The sequence below is a fragment of the Melospiza melodia genome, chromosome 3 (assembly GCF_035770615.1).
Source record: "Melospiza melodia melodia isolate bMelMel2 chromosome 3, bMelMel2.pri, whole genome shotgun sequence".
In the NCBI taxonomy this organism is placed as follows: domain Eukaryota; kingdom Metazoa; phylum Chordata; class Aves; order Passeriformes; family Passerellidae; genus Melospiza; species Melospiza melodia.
Window position 1 is genome coordinate 34,341,449 of NC_086196.1, and position 16,875 is coordinate 34,358,323.

Consider the following 16,875-nt stretch of genomic DNA (forward strand, 5'->3'; position numbering starts at 1 on the left):
TATACATCCTTGTGAGTAGCCAGTAAAATAGGAGAAAATAAAATCAATCTTTTTAAAAACTGTGCAAGTTGTCACACAACTGAACCAGGTTTGTAGTTACCTTGATTCTACAATGGAGATAAATACCATATTATGCTGCCTCTTCTTAAGAGAAACCAATGAAGTCAGACTTCATGGAGACTTAGAAAGTTTTGTTGGTATTGATCCTACCATACTCAAGTTAAGACCTCTTGAAATCCATATTGAAGTCCACACAGCTAGTACAAAAATTTCCCAGACTTAAAATATGTTTCTTTTAGTGTAGAGAGGGGGAAGCAGCTCTGCAGCAATTGGGACGATCCCATCAGAAAACCCTAAACACTGTAAATAAAGGATATGCATAGAAATTGAAATAAGAGAGGCAACACTTTTCAGAGGGTGTTTATTCTAAGTGGCATTTCTGTGCTACTGCCTTAAAGCAAACTACTCAGAAAGAGTTACACCTTCTTCAGCCACGTGCTACTTCTGATCCTAGGACTTGGAGATAGATTTTTTTGGCCGTTGGAGCACTTTGCCTGCAAGAGTAATAAGACATGAACATCAACCAGGAATGAAGTTGTTCAGGGAGCATCTAACTTCAAGTTCTTCACTTGCTCTGCCCTGGCCCCAATAAAATCACCATATATATTTCCTTGGGTTTGCTCTGGCTCCTCAGCAGATACTGGTGCTTCACACACCACATGTGAAGCTGCTGCCAAGACTGCCCTTTTCCTCTTCAATTGTTAAGGCATTTTTTTAAACACAAATACCATTTATAATGGTGTTGCCACACTTTTGAGAGACTAGTGCAGCTATTTACAGGATAGGAAAGGCCTAGGCTACTTGTTCTCAAGATTTTACATGGGGTAAAAGGAGTCTAGAATCTGTCCAGTGAGAGTTACCCAGCAACTTTACCCAGCAACTTCTTGGAAACAAACAAGTAGCCAAGTAACCCTTGGGATGCCCTCTGGACAGGGATTTTGCCCAGTTTCAAGTGAAAACTGCTACAAGTTCATCATCTTGACTCACCTGTGAAAGTTTTCAACATCCTCCACAGTCTCAGGCAAAACTCTTCCTTTAGTTTCAGGCAGAAGCAGCACCAATCCACCCGCAATCAAACCAAGCACAGCTTCAAAACAGAGGCACAAAGAGCTTGTAAGCATTTATCAGCTTGCTATGCCAGACGGAATGGACTTGTCACTGGCACTTTATTTTGTCCTGTATACAAGGTGTGCACCTCAAGTCTCATATGCAAAACTGTCACACTGGTGCAAAATGGAGGATGTGGCTGCCCTGTGGAGACAGCACCAAGCCAAGTCCTCTTGTGAGTTGTGCATGAACTAGGACACCTCAAACTGGACAGATCCTTCCTTTGTAGAGGAAAGAACTCTTTTTTTTTTTTTTTGCTAGAGCATGACAGGAAACACATTCCATCTTTATGCCATTCAAATAAGATTAGAAAATGTACACACAATGTATTATCTTCTAAGCAACACAATCAAATTCTCCTCTTATAATTTATTTTATCCAGCTTGTACATGTTTGGCATGTGTTTTAAATCTGTTAAGCACCCTTCTAGATGTCCTGTCTGTCAAAATCTGTACATTGGCATTCAAGGTATTTTTCTATAAATAATGTGCTGACCTAAAGATTCATAAAAGTGTTGCAGGCCCTGACCTGAGAGTTCAGGTCACTAGTCTGTAAAACTTATCTTGCATTTATTCACCAGCCACTTTCTGAGTAGCTGGAGAAGAGCCAGTTAACAAAGTGTCAGAAAAGCTGAAGCATAGCAGCCATACTTGTACTCCATTAAACAGGGAATTACATTAAATTCTAGGGTTTGACTGCTGGACAAAGACAGTATAACTCACAGTAGAGCAGTAAATCAGCTTTAAATCCATCAAATATTAAGCTCATCAAAATTTTTATGACTTCTTTGCCATCTGTCAAATACATATTTGACTCAAACTTCCTTTAAAATGCAAGGAGAAATCATAGGGGCAAGGGAGGCATGATGCATAAACAAGTTCCAGCTTGTCAGAAACTGAAGGCTAAGGTCTTTTAGAGAGCAGGAGGCTTCTGCTGAACTTAAAGCAGCTGTGTTGGTGGCTTTTCCCTCCCTTTGGAACTTGGGTCCCCCCCTGCACCCTGGAAGGGGCCGGCAAGGAGGGAAGGTGGCACTTACTGAAGACAACCAGTGGCAGGTCGTGCCAGATCTCCACCAGTCTGTAGACAATGAATGGCACGATGACTCCACCAATATCACACAGAGAGGAGCAAACCATCACCCCGAGGTTCCTGGTTTGGCAGCAGAGGGATTATGTTAGTGTCAGAGTACTGCAGTTGGAAAGGGATGGATCACAACTCCCACCCTCACACAGGACAGATCCAGGCACTGTATGGAACTTCAGATCCCTCACCCACCCTGGTTCTCCCAAAGTTTCCCTTTAGTTTAGTTAGTTATGTGAGTTTCCCCTTGTCTAAAAGTACATTTCTTTTCTTTATTAAGCTACCTTTTTAAGCATTTTAATTGTGCTTCCCCTACTTTATGTTCAATAATACCTGTGCAGTTCTGACACATTTGAGGATAACTTAATTTAGCATAAAACATAACATACACATCAGCCTCAACTATTTGTTTCCAGGCCAAACACCAGCCGGGGAGAGGATGCACCTACCTGATGTAAGTTGGATACAGTTCTGTGTTTACAAAGCAAACCATTTCAAAAGCCATTGTAATTCCCATTCTCCCAATGCAAGCAGTAATCACTTTTAACCAATGTAGATCTGCAGAAAAATACATTCAACACATTTAAAAGCATCCCAGTGATTTAGCAGGTGTCAATTGACACAACAGTGTTATTCTGTGGAGCCTCTGATCCATGCCAGTTGATGTTTTTAAGGGATGTTTGGTTTTTTTTGTTTCACCCGTGTGAGTGAGGGAACGGGAACAGTGAGGACTTATGAGCAGTGGCAAAGGGACCCTCCCAAAGCAGCATGGAGGTGCCAGAGGACAGGGTGGGGAGCCCCCATGGGGTTTCATTCAGGTGACTCACCCTCTGGGATGAGGGCTGTGGCAAGGCAGGCGGCCCCAGCCACCAGGTTGGACACGGCCCAGGGGTAGCGCCGCCCGACACGGTCAATTGTGACAATGATGATGAAGGCAGCTGGGAACTCTACGAGAGCAGAGTAGAGGAAATCCAGGTACATGTTCTCAGCAGCCATTCCCATGTGCATGATGAGCCCCTGGTAGAGGATGGAGCTTGTGAACCTGGGCAGAGAAGAGTATCCTGGATTTGTTAGATAGCAAGAGAGTAGACATCCCTGTCCTGATGGAGTGGTCAATCTCAGAGCTCCAAAACTAGCTGTCTAGTGCTATATTCTTACCAGTTGTACATCAAAATGAGCGTGTTCTTTCTTATCTGTGGTGTCCTGAAAAGGTCCATCAGTGAGGGATTCTGCTTTCCACAATCATCCTCTTCAAATTTGATATCCTATGGAAGAGCCAGTACATAGCACGTTATATTTCTCTGGGAGGAACTGATGCAAGGTACTGTCATGATGCTTACTTGCACGTACAAGCAAACCCTGAGCTCACCTTAAAATGGGAAGGCATCTTTTTGTGATTTGTTTTAGCCATATTTCTGACAATTTTCATGGCTTTGTCATTTTTTCCTTGAGATATCAGCCACCTGGGAGACTCTGGGAGGCACCTACAATGCGAGTGGATGCCATTATACAACAAAACATAAAGCCTACCTATTCTTCCATGATTGGAGACTTTGGAGGGATTAAATAGAGGTCAATGGATTTTTTTTTTTTTTTTTTTTTTTTTTTTTTTTTTTTTTTTTTTTTGTTAAGTGAGGTTTGTGTACTACTTCCCACTACCCCAGCCAGGAAAAGGAGTACATCCCATGGCTGAGACTGGAAGAGGAACAGTTGAGGTAGTGGCTTTAGTAAAAGAGGAGTTTACTAAAGATAAATAATAAGGGAGGAGCTTGGAGTGAGAGTAGTGCTGTCACCTTATCCAGCCCATTAATCACAAACCAGCTCCTCTTAGGGAGCCATTTTTCACTTCTGCCAATACAGAATAAAAACTACTAATTAAGTTAGAACTGGCTTACCAATTACAAAATATGGCAGAAGGAAGGCAACAAATTTCTTTCTACTCTTCCTAACTTTCTGACCCACCCAGACAATTTCTCAAATCCAAAGCACTCAATCCAAAAATTATTGATTAAAAAGAGAAGAGAGAAATGAAAATTAAGGAGGACCCAAGTGTTTGTTTTTTTTCAGTTGGACCACAAAAACCGCACCTTCTCTGCCTTGAAGGAACATGCTAACAGCCTGGTACAGTTATGTTAGACAATCTGTGAATAGCCATATTTTCAGACCAACTAAGTTATGCCAAGGCAACTGTTTTCTTTTATTAATTGCTTAAAGAAAGTAGTAAATTATACTAGTCCAACTTTCCCCCAGTGGTCTCTTTCTTAAACACAAAGTCAGGTGAGGTGCACAGGCTAGGATTCAACAAGATCTCAGTTGCTCAGAGTCCTGTTTCCCTCTCCCTTTTGCTGGGAGCCTCCTCTTTGCACCAAGAGGTGTGTGCAGCAGGAAGGAGCGCCCAGTCTCCCTCAGCACCAGCATCAGCAGGAGAAGCAGGGAAGCAGGAGGAGCCGGGATTTTGGGAGTTGGGCAGAGGTACCCCGAAGGGCACTCACCAGTAGTAGAGCAGGAGGAAGCAGGTGGGCAGGGTGACGGTGAGCTGCAGCCACCGCCAGTGCGGGAGGGCGTAGGCGATGCCATCGAAGAGCAGGAGCCCGACGGAGAAGGCGGCCTGGTAGAGGATCCCCACCGTCCTGCGGTACTGCGGGCCCACCACCTCCGTCACTGCGGGCAGGCACAGCGACGCGTCAGCGCCATGCTGCCCCACACGGCAGGAACCACCCGGGGCACGCCGCAGGCCCAGTGCTGTGGTAACTCCTTGGAGAAACCTTGGTAATCACAGGCTTCCCGGCATAATGCCTCCCAACAAAACCCCCTGCTGCACTTTTCTGGCACCCAGACTCCAGCAGAGAGGAGAACACTGCTGCTGGCCGAGCACTGGCCTAAGGCATCCAGCAGTGTCCTCTGCTGCCGAGATCCCAGAGAAAATCAGGCATTTGTCACAGTGCACAGATGGGTTTTGTTGAGACATCCAATGCCAACCTACGTAATGTCTCCAACCCAACAACAAAGCTGAATATTTTGTTCCCAAAGAACAGGCTTTCAGCCTGCTTCTCACTCCAAGTAATAAGGAAGGCCTGTATCACAGGATGGCTCTGAGCTCCCAGGCCAGGGTGGGATCACTGTTCCCCTGCACTTTTTAACTCCACAGCACAGAGCCACACATCTGTGGGTCTCTGTGTCTTGTGGATTCAGAGTTAAAAGTAACTATTCCAGCAGGCCGGCACAAGCCCAGTCAACATTTTGCATCCAGTTGTGTGACTTCAAGAAAGCAAACTCATTAGAAAAAGAGCAGTAAGGAGCTATTTAGCAGCCAAATGAGCTGCTGAGTTTTGGAGCCACAGATTAGCTAATGCTGCTCAGCTGAAGATGCACAAAGACATCTCCTCAGGCTCAGCAGCACTGAGCCAGAAGCAGATGAAGGGTACGCAAGCAGGATAACAAAGTTATTCTGTCCTTGTATCCTTCCCTGGATATTCAGTATTGGCCACCCTCAGGGAGAAGATAAAAATTTTAGGGAGCTTTGGGCCTGGTTCAGGATCTTTTCCATAAGACAGTTTCTAGAGATTCCAGGAGTAACAAGATGTAACAGAGAGAAAATATCAGAATGGGGCAAATAATTGTCCTGAAAAGGACTTCACACTCTAAAATAGCTTTAAGTTCCCCAGAAGCGAAGATGTATATTTTATTTTTGCCAGGAAAAGATTTAAAATGCCAAGCAAGCATCCAGAAATGCACAGGAAGGAATAATCATGTCTTAGCAGAAAGACAGTCTAGATGGTGGGATAGGTGCTTTTTATATCAGACATCTGGATAACTGAATTAGCAAAATTCCCACACTGAAAGATTTCATGGAAGTTTAGGGCACTGACTTTTACATTTTTACCAGTATCACAATGAACAGCGTATCTCTTAGAGATATTTTGTAGAGCCATCTGTCACCCTAACCCAGCTAATGTTCTGTTGGTCAGCTTTTAAAACAGCAGCAGTTAATCTGCTGCTTCAGTGATTGCTTGCAGTTGGGTATTTTGGACAAGAGACTGAACTCCACTCCTGAAAAATCCCAGAGAAGTCCCAGGCAGCTCTACCCTGAATCAGAAGGAGGTCCTGAGGTGGTCCCAGACCCAGCCTGGCTGCCCAGCTGTGCCTCACCAGCAGACGCAGCTGGTGCAGGACGCTGGGGAGAGAGGAGCCCACACGAGCTGGCTCCTCCATGGCTTGGCCTCTGCTTAGCTGAGTGCATACACACAGGTACACAAACACCTTGTCTTCTTATCAGCAAGTACGTGCTGTTCTTCAGTTATTTTTATGTTCCCTGTTTCCCTCTTTGTGTCATAAAAATGTCTCAAGTTTTCCCCACCCTTTGCCTACTTCATTAATGGCCTCCTGTGTCCCCATCCTGTCTGCACCCAGGGCAGAGGGGCTGTGCCTGCCTGGTCACCTTCCCTAGCCAGAACCTGATGGAAGGAACAGGAGCCATGGGGCCCAGACAGATCTGCAAAGGTGAGCTGCATCACAGGGGAAAGCCTATCTGGGGTTAGGAGCCCTAATACACCACCGCTTGCTTGAGCTTTGAAGGCTACTGTTGGTTCTCCCTAATGACAGTGCTTGAAAACATTCTGGGGAGTCAAAGAGGGAGAAAATGCCTTAATAAAATACCATAGGGGCATTTTTAAAATGGCTTATTTTTGGAGTTGAGTTTTGTTCCTTCATCATCTGCAGCTAGTCTAGCATAGAAGCTAGACCTTCTCCTGGGAGCAGGTCCTGCACTCACCCAGGATGTAGCCTGCAGTCCAGCAGCCCTTGCTGACCAGCCCTTGCAAGAACCGGATGATGACTATCCACAGGTAGCTGGGCACGAAGACCAGAAGGAGTCCACACACAATATTGGCAACAATTGTTGTTAAAAGGCAAAATTTACGGCCAAACCTGGGTTGGAAAATGATAGGCATGAAGCAAACCACTAGTCATGGAAGTATTTTAAACTAGTAAGAGCTTTATGTATCTTTAAGGGGGAAAAAAATCCAATTTTGCTATGCAATATAGAAACATGCTTTTTTTCCTTGCCCATTATTGACTAATCTGCTTTTCTATGCCATGAAAAGCTACTGTGCCAGTTGCTCAGCAATTCCACAAAAACTTTAAGGAAAAAAAAATAGTCCCATGTTTACATATATTACATTGGGACTGAAAAATAAGTAAGGGTCAATGTTATGATTCTGATAGTTCCACATGCACCAGATTTATAAGGGATTTATTCACCACAACCTTTACCTTTAAAACAGTAGTAATGAGTGGATCTACTTGTGAGTGGGCATTTCTCAGCTGGAGCAACTCAGAGCCTATTGTGCTAACAGTCCTGAGCAGAAGGGGAGCAAGGGGGAAAACAGGCCTTGACATTTGTTTCTTTTAACCCCAGATGCCTGGGCCAGGGAGTCTGACTCTGCTGGCTCTGAATGGGGAGCTAGAGGGACTATCTGCTTTTTTTCTGAGTGACTGCTACTGCACACATCTGGCAGTGTGTGACAACTCTTTCTAAGCTTCTCCAAACTGCAGCCACGCAGAGTGTGACAGGTTAAGTGGGAGATCCAAACCATGCATTTCCTGGCTTTGGTTAACATCTGAGGGCTCTTATACGGCACAGTACAAAGTTTGGGGTGTACAATTCTAAAACAGAATGGGCTCTGCAGGGCTGTCTGAGCAGATCTGTGCTAACCACCAGACACAACCTGAAAGGCAGGGTACTGGCTCATGCTGCCACTGAAGGTCCAGGGGGATGACCCTATTTTCAGAAGAGCAGAGATGATATCACTTGCACAATCTTTATCTAGGTTTGGCTGCTGAACATTGATAAGGGAGGTCAGAGGGTTTTGCTATCAGCCCACACATACCTGTCTGCAATGTAGCCAATGTTTAAGGAGCCAATAAAAAACCCAGCATTCACAGAAGACTGAAAGAGATCCAACTTCCAGGAGTCCTCACACACCAGGTCAAACTAAAGGAGCAACCACAGTCAGAGACAAAAGAATGAAATGAGGAGCTGGCTCACATCCAAAAATCTCCTTCACTTCAGTTAAAGATTTAAACTTGTTTAAATGGGTCATGTTTCTGGGTCAATGCCTGTTTTGCCAGCACACAGAAATCCTACTAACTTAACTAATTGTCCGACATTAAAAACTGGAAAAAGCCCTTGAGCAGTTTACTGGCATGTCCCATTCATGTCTCATCTCTCTTTTCTGGAAAGAGCATAAGTGAATTATTATCTGTCAAAACTGGCACCCGAACCTGTGTTGGCCCTTACTGATCAAATCAGCATGGATCTGACAATCACCCTGAGTTTTTCAAACAGGTTTTTTTTTGTGGCTGATGATGAGCATTTCTAAGCAGTTCTTGTTGCCTCATACCCTGGCATGGAAGGGTACCTCCCACTAAGTGTAATGCCTTTACTAGAAGCATCTTAGATGCCTTCAGGAGCCTGCCTTGTCCCAGGTCCCAGGGAGCACTGGCCTTCTGGAGGAGGGTGGAAGTACCTGCATCTGCCCCAAGGCCACAGCATTTTCTCTCTGCTCTGGTCTTTAGCTCAACTACATTGTTGTATGTGTCTGGAGAGCAGACATTTTTTTATCCAGGGCCAAGCTTTATAGCACATGGATACCCACATATATTTGCCATCTAGTCTTGTCCTATCTTACTGATAGAAATACATAAAAGCTACTATAGAAAAAGTTTTTGCAAAGACTTCTCCTAATATAGCTGAGAATCCCTTCTCTTCCTCCTGGTAGCTGGGTTTAATTGAATCTATATATCCATAATTAATACAAAACCAAATATTTCTTCTGATGCTCTTATGGGACTTCCCATGAGGACCTTCTTCCATGTGAAAACTTTTGCTTTGAAATAACACAATTTACACTGCACTATCCTTTCCTTTTCTTAGTTGTCAGAGCAGGGGACAACATATCAGAGCCTGACAAGTTTCACAGAAACAGTGACAACAATGAGCTTGTTGACAAAATGCGGAGTTATGTGACACATCTGGTTACCCCATGAAGGAAGCAGCCCGTGGGCCTGGCCTTGCACTCCTTCAGCAGGAAAGGGCAGACAGCTGATGTGAGAGCATGACTGCATAAACTCACACCAACTGCAAGTGCTCAGCTTCCCACAGCCTCAGGAGATGATGGTGGGGGCATCTGACCCCAGGATCTGCTGGAGCATTTTCCTGTGAGATGTGCTGCTGAGCTGCTGCTGCATAGAACGCCTGGCTCAGCCTGCATTTGAGGTGCCTCACTTCCTCCCTTTCATATCTCACAGCCCATAACTTGCTGAAAAGAAGTACACTTAGAGTGCAGCCCCTTATATCCAGGATCAATCTCTTACAAAACTATGAATACGGAAGTTGCTGGAGCACAGATTTTAACTGCTCCTGTGTTAGACATATGGGGCAAAGAATCCTGACTGCCTCTAAATATTTGGTGGAGCTTTCTATGATGAGATCAAGCTTGTCATCCCAAGCTTGTCATCCCACTGGTTTATTCTTAAAGCACCTGAACTGCTGAAGTACAGCAAGTAGCTAAAGTACTACTTTCAGTTTATTCACACTCCTTCTGAGAACACAGTTTCTACAGTTTATTCCTGACTTAAGCTGTTTAATTGTGGGAAGCAATACCTTTCCTCACACTGACTGCAATTCATTTTTATTTAAAACCAACTTTAAAAGACATTATTCATTAAAAAAAAAAAAAGGAAAAAAAAAGGAAGGGGGTGGGGGGAAGAAATTAAGACCATTGCATTGGCCGGTTTTGTTTGGAGCACTGCTAGCTGCACTGTTTACACACCTTCACCAATTGGACCTCTCATGTGACAGGAATTTCATTCAGAACTGGACTTTATCTACCTGGGGATTTATTTGCTGAAATATGCTCTGCTCCCCAGCTGGAGATATAAGCCTCCTGAGCAGCCAAGGCAGGACTTCACAGCAAGGACAGAGGGACAATGACTTGTAAACCCCCAAGCGCAAGTTCACAGTGAGAGCCAATCCCTCCTCCAGGTAAGCAGGGGATATTTTAACAGAGCCAAGGCTCCACCAACCCTCTCCCCCAGCCCTCACCTGGTCTTTAACAGAGGGGACAGGACAAAGGGGGTTGTTTTTACCTCTGTCACGATAGAGCTCCCTGGGGAGTCGTAGACCCAGCCATCCCGGCAGGGCCCGAGGGGGACAGTGTCCCCAGTGCCCCCCAGGCTGCCGAGGGGGTCGGTGCAGCTGATGCCTGTTGTGTTCCAGTCCACCTCGTACCTCCTGCAGCGGCTGCTGAAGCTGGCCCCGTGGCCATCCCACTGGGGAACTGTGTGATTGAGCTGCTCCTCCAGGCTCCAGCCACAGCGCTGGCTCAGCTCAGCCACCCCGGGGCTGGAGCAGCGGTGCTCAGGGGTGAACCCAAAGAAGACGACCCCCACGTACACTGGGGTGAAGGAGGCAGATAACAAACATAGGACAAAAAAGGTTTGCTTCTGGAACCTGTCAAATTCGCCAACATGCTCTAAAATGTCATCTAGGGTTGGCATTTTGGCACCCAGACCACCTCAAAAACCTCAACTAGGTCCTCTCTGCAGCCGTGATATATTTAGTTGGCAACAAAGCTACTTAAGTTACAAAGATATTTGACCAAAAGTCAAGACTAACTCTATAAATTATTAAACTACATGTTGCAAGCTCTATTTTTTAGGTTTCATTTGAAATCAGACCTTAATTCACCCAAGGCGAATTTCCCTTTAACCCCTAATCAGAGCACTTATGCATTCCTGTTCTCTGGAACAGCCCCTATGGGTCACAGCCCTTCAGGTTTTTTTGGGGGTTTTGGGGTTACTTTTTTAATTAGCCAAGTCAGTTCATCAAAAATAAGCATTTTTAAACAGCAAACATAGGTGGAAAATTCTACCAACACACAAGCAACACATGGGTTTAGTGCAGAATGGCTGGGCACCACATGAGCAAAGCTTCATAACCAGGATCTGTAAAAAATAGGTGGGCACACTCTGAAAAAGGAATGTCTACACATTGAGCCATAGAGCAGTAAAGAATAGCTTTCCTGAAAACTCCTCTCACATGTGTCTCACCCCTCACCCTCTTCCATTCCCAAGGAAAACCTCTCCCCATCAGGGAACACACTTTCACCTGACTGTATTTTTGCAGTGATCCAAAAGAGAAAAAGCATTCATTACAGAATTATGCATTGGGAATAGCTGTGGAAAGCCATACTATACAGTGTCTATGGACAAAACAGCTATTTTTTTTTCTTTATCACAGCAGACCTATAGGACTTCAGGTGGGCTTCATTGCAGGCACCTCAAATAAATGCAGTTGTATTAAGCTCCAGTGGTACATTGTCCTGCCTATGGATAGACACCAGCTACTCCCATATCTTTTGCTGACAACAGCAGCATTCCATCAGAAAGAAAAGCCTAAGTGGAGGTAACATTTAAAAGACGTTTTAAAAAGTGAAAAATTGTCTGGAAAGCAATTGGAATAGCTTAGGCAACAAAGAAAAAAAATTAAAGACACAATACACTCTGAAAAAAATAAACCAGCTTAGAAGGCCATTCTGGCCCAGGCATTGAAACAGAACTTTGTCTCACTGCTCATCAACTACAGACCAAGACTGGCCTGAGCAGTTGTGAAAGCTGCTCTGCAAACCAACACTTCAAGATCATTCCCTACATCACACAGATGTGCTTTCTCCTCTCCTGCTTCATCCTCTTCTCTGTCAGGAACATCTACACCAAGTTAACAAGAACTCCTGAGCTGTGTGACCCTCAGCCAAGCACAGCACCACCCCACTCCAGACCTTTGCCTCCCTGGCTGCAGGAGCTCCATGTGGAACTGGGGAGGGGAACAGGGACTCAAACATGCACAGCAGTCACCACGCTCAGAGCCAGCCCCTGCAACCTTCCTCAGCAAGGGGAAGTGTGCACTCAGCTGGAGCCAAGGGAACTGAAGTCAAGGCCTGCCTGGGATGTGGATGAAGCTAAGGCATTAGGCTGCATCTTAAAAACACACCCCAAACCCCCTCACATCACTTCTTTTCCAACAGTTTTATTTAAAGTCGGTAATGGTGTGGAAAAGTTTCCCTTGAACTACAGAAGTTTGATCCAGACTGGGCCAGTTTTCCCCATTTCCCACCATTCTCTCTGGAGCCAGCCCAGAGGGGGCTGTGTGGACCCTGCCAGGCAGGGGCTTTCCTTGGGACGTTTCCCAAGGAGTCATGCTGCTGACTAGCAAAGCTTCTGCTCCTGGCCCAGCCATTTGTACAGACTCATCTGGGCCCTGCTATTCTCATAACCCTTCTCTCCACGTAGTTGAGTATTCTTCTGGGAAAAATCATCTGGTGAAGCTGGTAATGCTTCCAGCTCTCTGAAAGGTAAGATCCAGCCAGGCTACCTACAAATGCCTGGGTAAAAAGTGGGCAATAATTCCAAGACCAGGCACTGAAGTCACTCACTGTCATATACAAATTATAACATTGTTTTTGCTCAGACAAGCACTCCTAGACAGAGCAGCTCTGTTCTAAGCCTTGCTAGGCACAGCCCAAACAGACCGTGTGATTTTACACAGGAGAAATCATTTCACGCAGTTGGTTCATGGATCAAACTCCCAAATGCCAGCCTTGATGACCTAGGCAAGGGAAGCAGCACCCTCTGACATGCATTGAGAGAGCTGTTGTAATGATAACAGATGGAATTAAAAATACATCATCAAGCCTGTCACTTCACCAAGCTCTCCTAATTATAAATATGAAAATTCTGATTTAAATTTGAGAAGATGCTTAAGCCAAACTGACTCACAGCTACACTTGTAGCAATACAAGAGGAACACCCAAGCCTGATTAAAGAAAGAACACACCCACCAGGGCCTGTCTATATATTCTCATCCTTGTCATCAAACACTGGTTCTCATTTTGAGTGACATGATTGAGGTATTAGCCATCACAGCAGGAAAGGGCCTCACCAGGCATACAGAATAGTGCAAGAAAGATTCCAGACTTGAGATGTGGGATTTGGAACACCCACTTCATATCTTTTATTGAAATTGCTGAATACTTTATATTACACTATTTTGATTCAAAATGGAGTTTTTATAAAAAGAAACCATTGTTGAAACTGAATAAGCCAGCCAAAAGGAACAACAAAAAGTTTCAAAAAATTCTGACCAAGGCATGTTCTTGTACAATGCTTTGAAACCCTAACATTGTCCATAATTTCATTTAGGAAACACCTGGAGAGGAGCAAGACCGCTAGAGAAAAACTGACTTGCATTTATTACCAGCAACATTTCAAATTAATGACCATGGCCAGGATCATAGCATACAGACTACAAATCAGGTTATCAGAAAATATTGGCCCAGATTTATTTTCTTGAAATTAATACCAGAGAGAGGCATTATGCAGACTAGGGCTCCTCTAGTCCTTGGGTTTTTCTTTATGATGACAAACTGGGTAGTGCAGACTGTATTATAGGAACTCTGCCTCTGTGTTCTTGAAGAGTCTGGCTCTCTGTGCAGTTGGCCTAGTCCAGCCATAATCAAGGAAAAAAAAAAAAACTCTTTGGGTGCTTGTCAGCTGCTTAGGCAAATACTGATGAAGTCAGTCATATAACCAGTACCAAAAAAAATAAAATACCATGCGAAGAACAGCAACCATTTCAGGCTAAAGCTATACAGAATTGTACCTTTTAGTTCACACCTCTGAACCAATGATCTGTTTAAATTAGAATGGATATTCAAATTTACAGGATAAATTAGACCAGTTCCAAAATTTACATCAAATCATCCCAACACACAAAAGTTATACTTTTCCTTGTCTCACAATGGGTGAGCCCATAGAAGAATACCCTGCCGGCAGGAAGAACAAGTTACTATTAAGCAAACCTGAGTAGTGAGGATCAATAAATACAAGGAGTTAAAACTATAGTAGTCAGATAACTTGAGTCTCAGAAGCCAGGGGCTTCATTAAGCCTTAATCTTTTCCTTTCAAAGGTTTCTCTTTTTTGAGCAAGCATTTAACATCTATGCTGAGACTTTAAAAAAAAAAGTGTCCTGGCTAGAGAGAGTCAACTAACTCAGCCAACTGGATGTCAGAAATCCAGTCATTACTGAACAGATCATTGTAAACAATCAAGAAATCTTTCTCTTCTTCCCTTTTCAATGGTTTCTTGTTAAAGGCAAAATTCAGAAAAATCTTTCAGGCTGAAGTCCTCGTATTTGGTTGGAAATGTTGTCCTGTTATATATAATCTCTCTATATATATTTGATTAGGCACAAGAAGGGTTATTAAATATTCAACAAGTCCTCATCACTATCATCATGAAACGATGCTGTATTTGTAGAGTTCTGTGCCTGATGCTGGCCTGGCTTTGCTATTGCTTTTGTTTCCTTTCCTCCGTTCAGTAAATAAGATTTGTTATCACTGCCAAAATTGTGTGGCTTCTTTTGTGGGTGCTTGCTCTTGTCTAGTCCTCTTCCTATTTGAATCTTTACATCTGGAATGGTTAACACTTCATCCTCACTGTCCAGGTCATCCACATGGAGAGAGGTAAGGGCTTCGGATGTAACAGACTTGGTAGCAATGTGACCGTTCTCCTGTCCTCCTTTGGCTGTTCTTGGATTTGGTGCTGCAACTTCCTCCATAAGCCACTCTGTCTCATTCTCATTAGCTTCTTCTTCACTGCTTATCTGCAAGAAAAGAAAAGAGGAGAATGCATCTGCCACTCCAGATTGACACACACACTGATCTCCCCAGACATCAAACCCCGCAACATGCACGGCCTTGGTTTAAGGCAGCTGTGAGGGTAAACACTGCAAGAGCATCACTTTCCACCGTGCTGAAACAGACTTGGCTCTCTTCTTGTACACTGACATGTTATTTGGTGATTTATGGACTGCTCTTCATTTCCTCAACTCCATCTTCCTTTCCCATTTCACAATATAAATATATATAGACACATCAGCTATGTGGCTTTCCTGATGCCACACCATATGGTTTCCATGCACTAAAGGAGTTAGGAATTGACGGGATTATTTATTTATTAACAAAAGCTTCTTATTATGAAAACTTGACAAGAAACAAATTTGATTTTGTCACTGTATTACCTTTGTGTATTTGTAAGAAACACCAGATGATCTTCTGCAGCAGTTTGTTATCTTGTTTATTACCATTTCCCTAAACAAAGGAAAGAATACTACATTAGGAACACTATATCCACTTATTAGCCCTCACTCTTCTTCTTTATGTTGATGGAATTTTACCATCAACATAAAGCATGTCAGCAAATGAGCTACAAACTATCACACTGACCGTGAACCACTATATCAAAATCCAGTCTGGGATAATGTACATCTTCCCCCTTGCTACAGCTTCAGGCTGACTGTACTGAAACCCCTCTGGCCTTCACATTTAAGGGAAAAACCCCAAAAGTCAGCTGGAAAGCAGAGGAACAGCAGGACTTGCACTTTTTCCCTGACACTGTTGTATGGATCTAGTCTGACTCCATGAAAGTGGAGGGATACCAAATACTAACAATATTGTCATTGTGTTTTATGCTTCTTAATTAGCAGCTGCCCACAAGAGACCAACTCAGTTTTACACCCCAGCCCTCTTTACATGGGCCTTCAGACAGTAATGGAGAATTTGAAGGAACTAGCAGTTTGACAGCTGATCCTGCCAACTGAAAAACAGAATTCAAATCTCTGAAGTTTACCATTTTCCTTTCATTTCTGGCAGAAAACAGAGTCCTGACAAAGAAAATTCTAAAGCCTCTTAATAATTTCTTACCTCCTCTCTTTTTTGTAGAACAGCAAGATTATGAGACACGCAGTGAGAACAACCAGGAGGACACTAAGCACAGCACCAACAGCCTGGCTTCTCCTTGAAAGACCTTTATGTATTTGGGTCTCCTCATCTGTCTGCTGGTGATTGTTTCCTGGATCATTGGTTGATCTAGCAATGGAAATTGAAAAGATAAGGTCTATTGATAAATTTTTTAAACTGGATTAGAAACATCAGATTAAAAGAAGACATGCCACGCCATCCTGTCATTCCCATCTAACAACTGCACAAACTGAATTTAGGGGAGTTTGCCTGTGCTTTCAAGCTAGCAGCCAGAAAGGAAACACTTCCAGAAGTAGTCACTCCATTTTTCACAGTGAGGCTACCTACCTGTCAAGAACATTGCAAGCACCTAGATACAGACACACTCCCCTTTTAACACTGTCCCCTCACTAATCAGTAGATTAGCTGATCATATTTAATTGCAGAAATGCTTCATTGCTCCTGAAAAACCTGTAATGATTTTCCATTCCAGGTTAAAGAAGTGGGCAGATAGAGGGGAAGGCCAGTCTTTGTCACAGCTTTAAAGTTTTCCAGACAGTAAGGCAAGGGGGACCAAACATCTCACCCACAAACTGTTTGCTCCTCTCAGTAACATGAAATAGCATGTTCTGTCAGCTATAGTAGCTTTTACTTAGGGAAAACAATTACATTAATTCCATTGTGCCTCTCCAGCTGTAAGTCCAGATCAGTTTGGCAAGCTTTAATTCAGTAGTCATGCGCCCAAATGCTGCATACATGATCATCAATTTA

The 16,875-nt window shown here is 43.8% G+C and overlaps 2 protein-coding genes and 1 long non-coding RNA gene across 3 annotated transcripts in view; 1 reads left to right on the plus strand and 2 right to left on the minus strand.

The window, feature by feature from the left end:
- Window positions 1–407: 407 nt before the first annotated feature.
- LOC134415645 (solute carrier family 22 member 2-like) lies at window positions 408–10,889 on the minus strand. Its single transcript, XM_063151246.1, has 11 exons — window positions 10,396–10,889; window positions 8,136–8,239; window positions 7,019–7,173; window positions 4,740–4,908; window positions 3,617–3,731; window positions 3,406–3,512; window positions 3,075–3,289; window positions 2,697–2,805; window positions 2,204–2,316; window positions 1,048–1,147; window positions 408–554 (listed from the first exon to the last, which is right to left on the minus strand). The coding sequence occupies exons 1-11, from the start codon at window positions 10,804–10,806 to the stop codon at window positions 488–490; spliced, it is 1,665 nt and encodes a 554-aa protein (XP_063007316.1). The 5' UTR covers window positions 10,807–10,889; the 3' UTR covers window positions 408–487.
- Window positions 10,092–16,321, plus strand: LOC134415646 (uncharacterized). The gene is made up of 2 exons (XR_010027102.1): window positions 10,092–10,291; window positions 16,087–16,321. It is a non-coding gene; the product is annotated as an uncharacterized LOC134415646 (long non-coding RNA).
- IGF2R (insulin like growth factor 2 receptor) overlaps window positions 13,282–16,875 on the minus strand; it is a 56,256-nt gene continuing 52,662 nt past the window's right edge. Inside the window, exons 46-48 of the mRNA XM_063151245.1 lie at window positions 16,069–16,233; window positions 15,387–15,456; window positions 13,282–14,969 (exon numbers count right to left, since the gene is read on the minus strand). Of these exons, the coding sequence (XP_063007315.1) occupies window positions 14,568–14,969; window positions 15,387–15,456; window positions 16,069–16,233 (637 nt within the window). The 3' untranslated portion in view covers window positions 13,282–14,567. The remainder of the gene's footprint in view (window positions 14,970–15,386; window positions 15,457–16,068; window positions 16,234–16,875) is intronic.

What these genes read in the sequence shown, in the direction of transcription:
- LOC134415645 (XM_063151246.1), bottom strand. Translation starts at nt 10,806, where the DNA reads ATGCCAACCCTAGATGACATTTTAGAGCATGTTGGCGAATTTGACAGG. An exon ending in TTCCTCCTGCTCTACTACTG is followed by an intron (nt 3,732 to 4,739) that starts GTGAGTGCCCTT and finishes CTCGCATTGTAG; the next exon opens with GTGCCTCCCAGAGTCTCCCA. An exon ending in CTGTATCCAACTTACATCAG is followed by an intron (nt 2,317 to 2,696) that starts GTAGGTGCATCC and finishes CTGCCAAACCAG; the next exon opens with GAACCTCGGGGTGATGGTTT.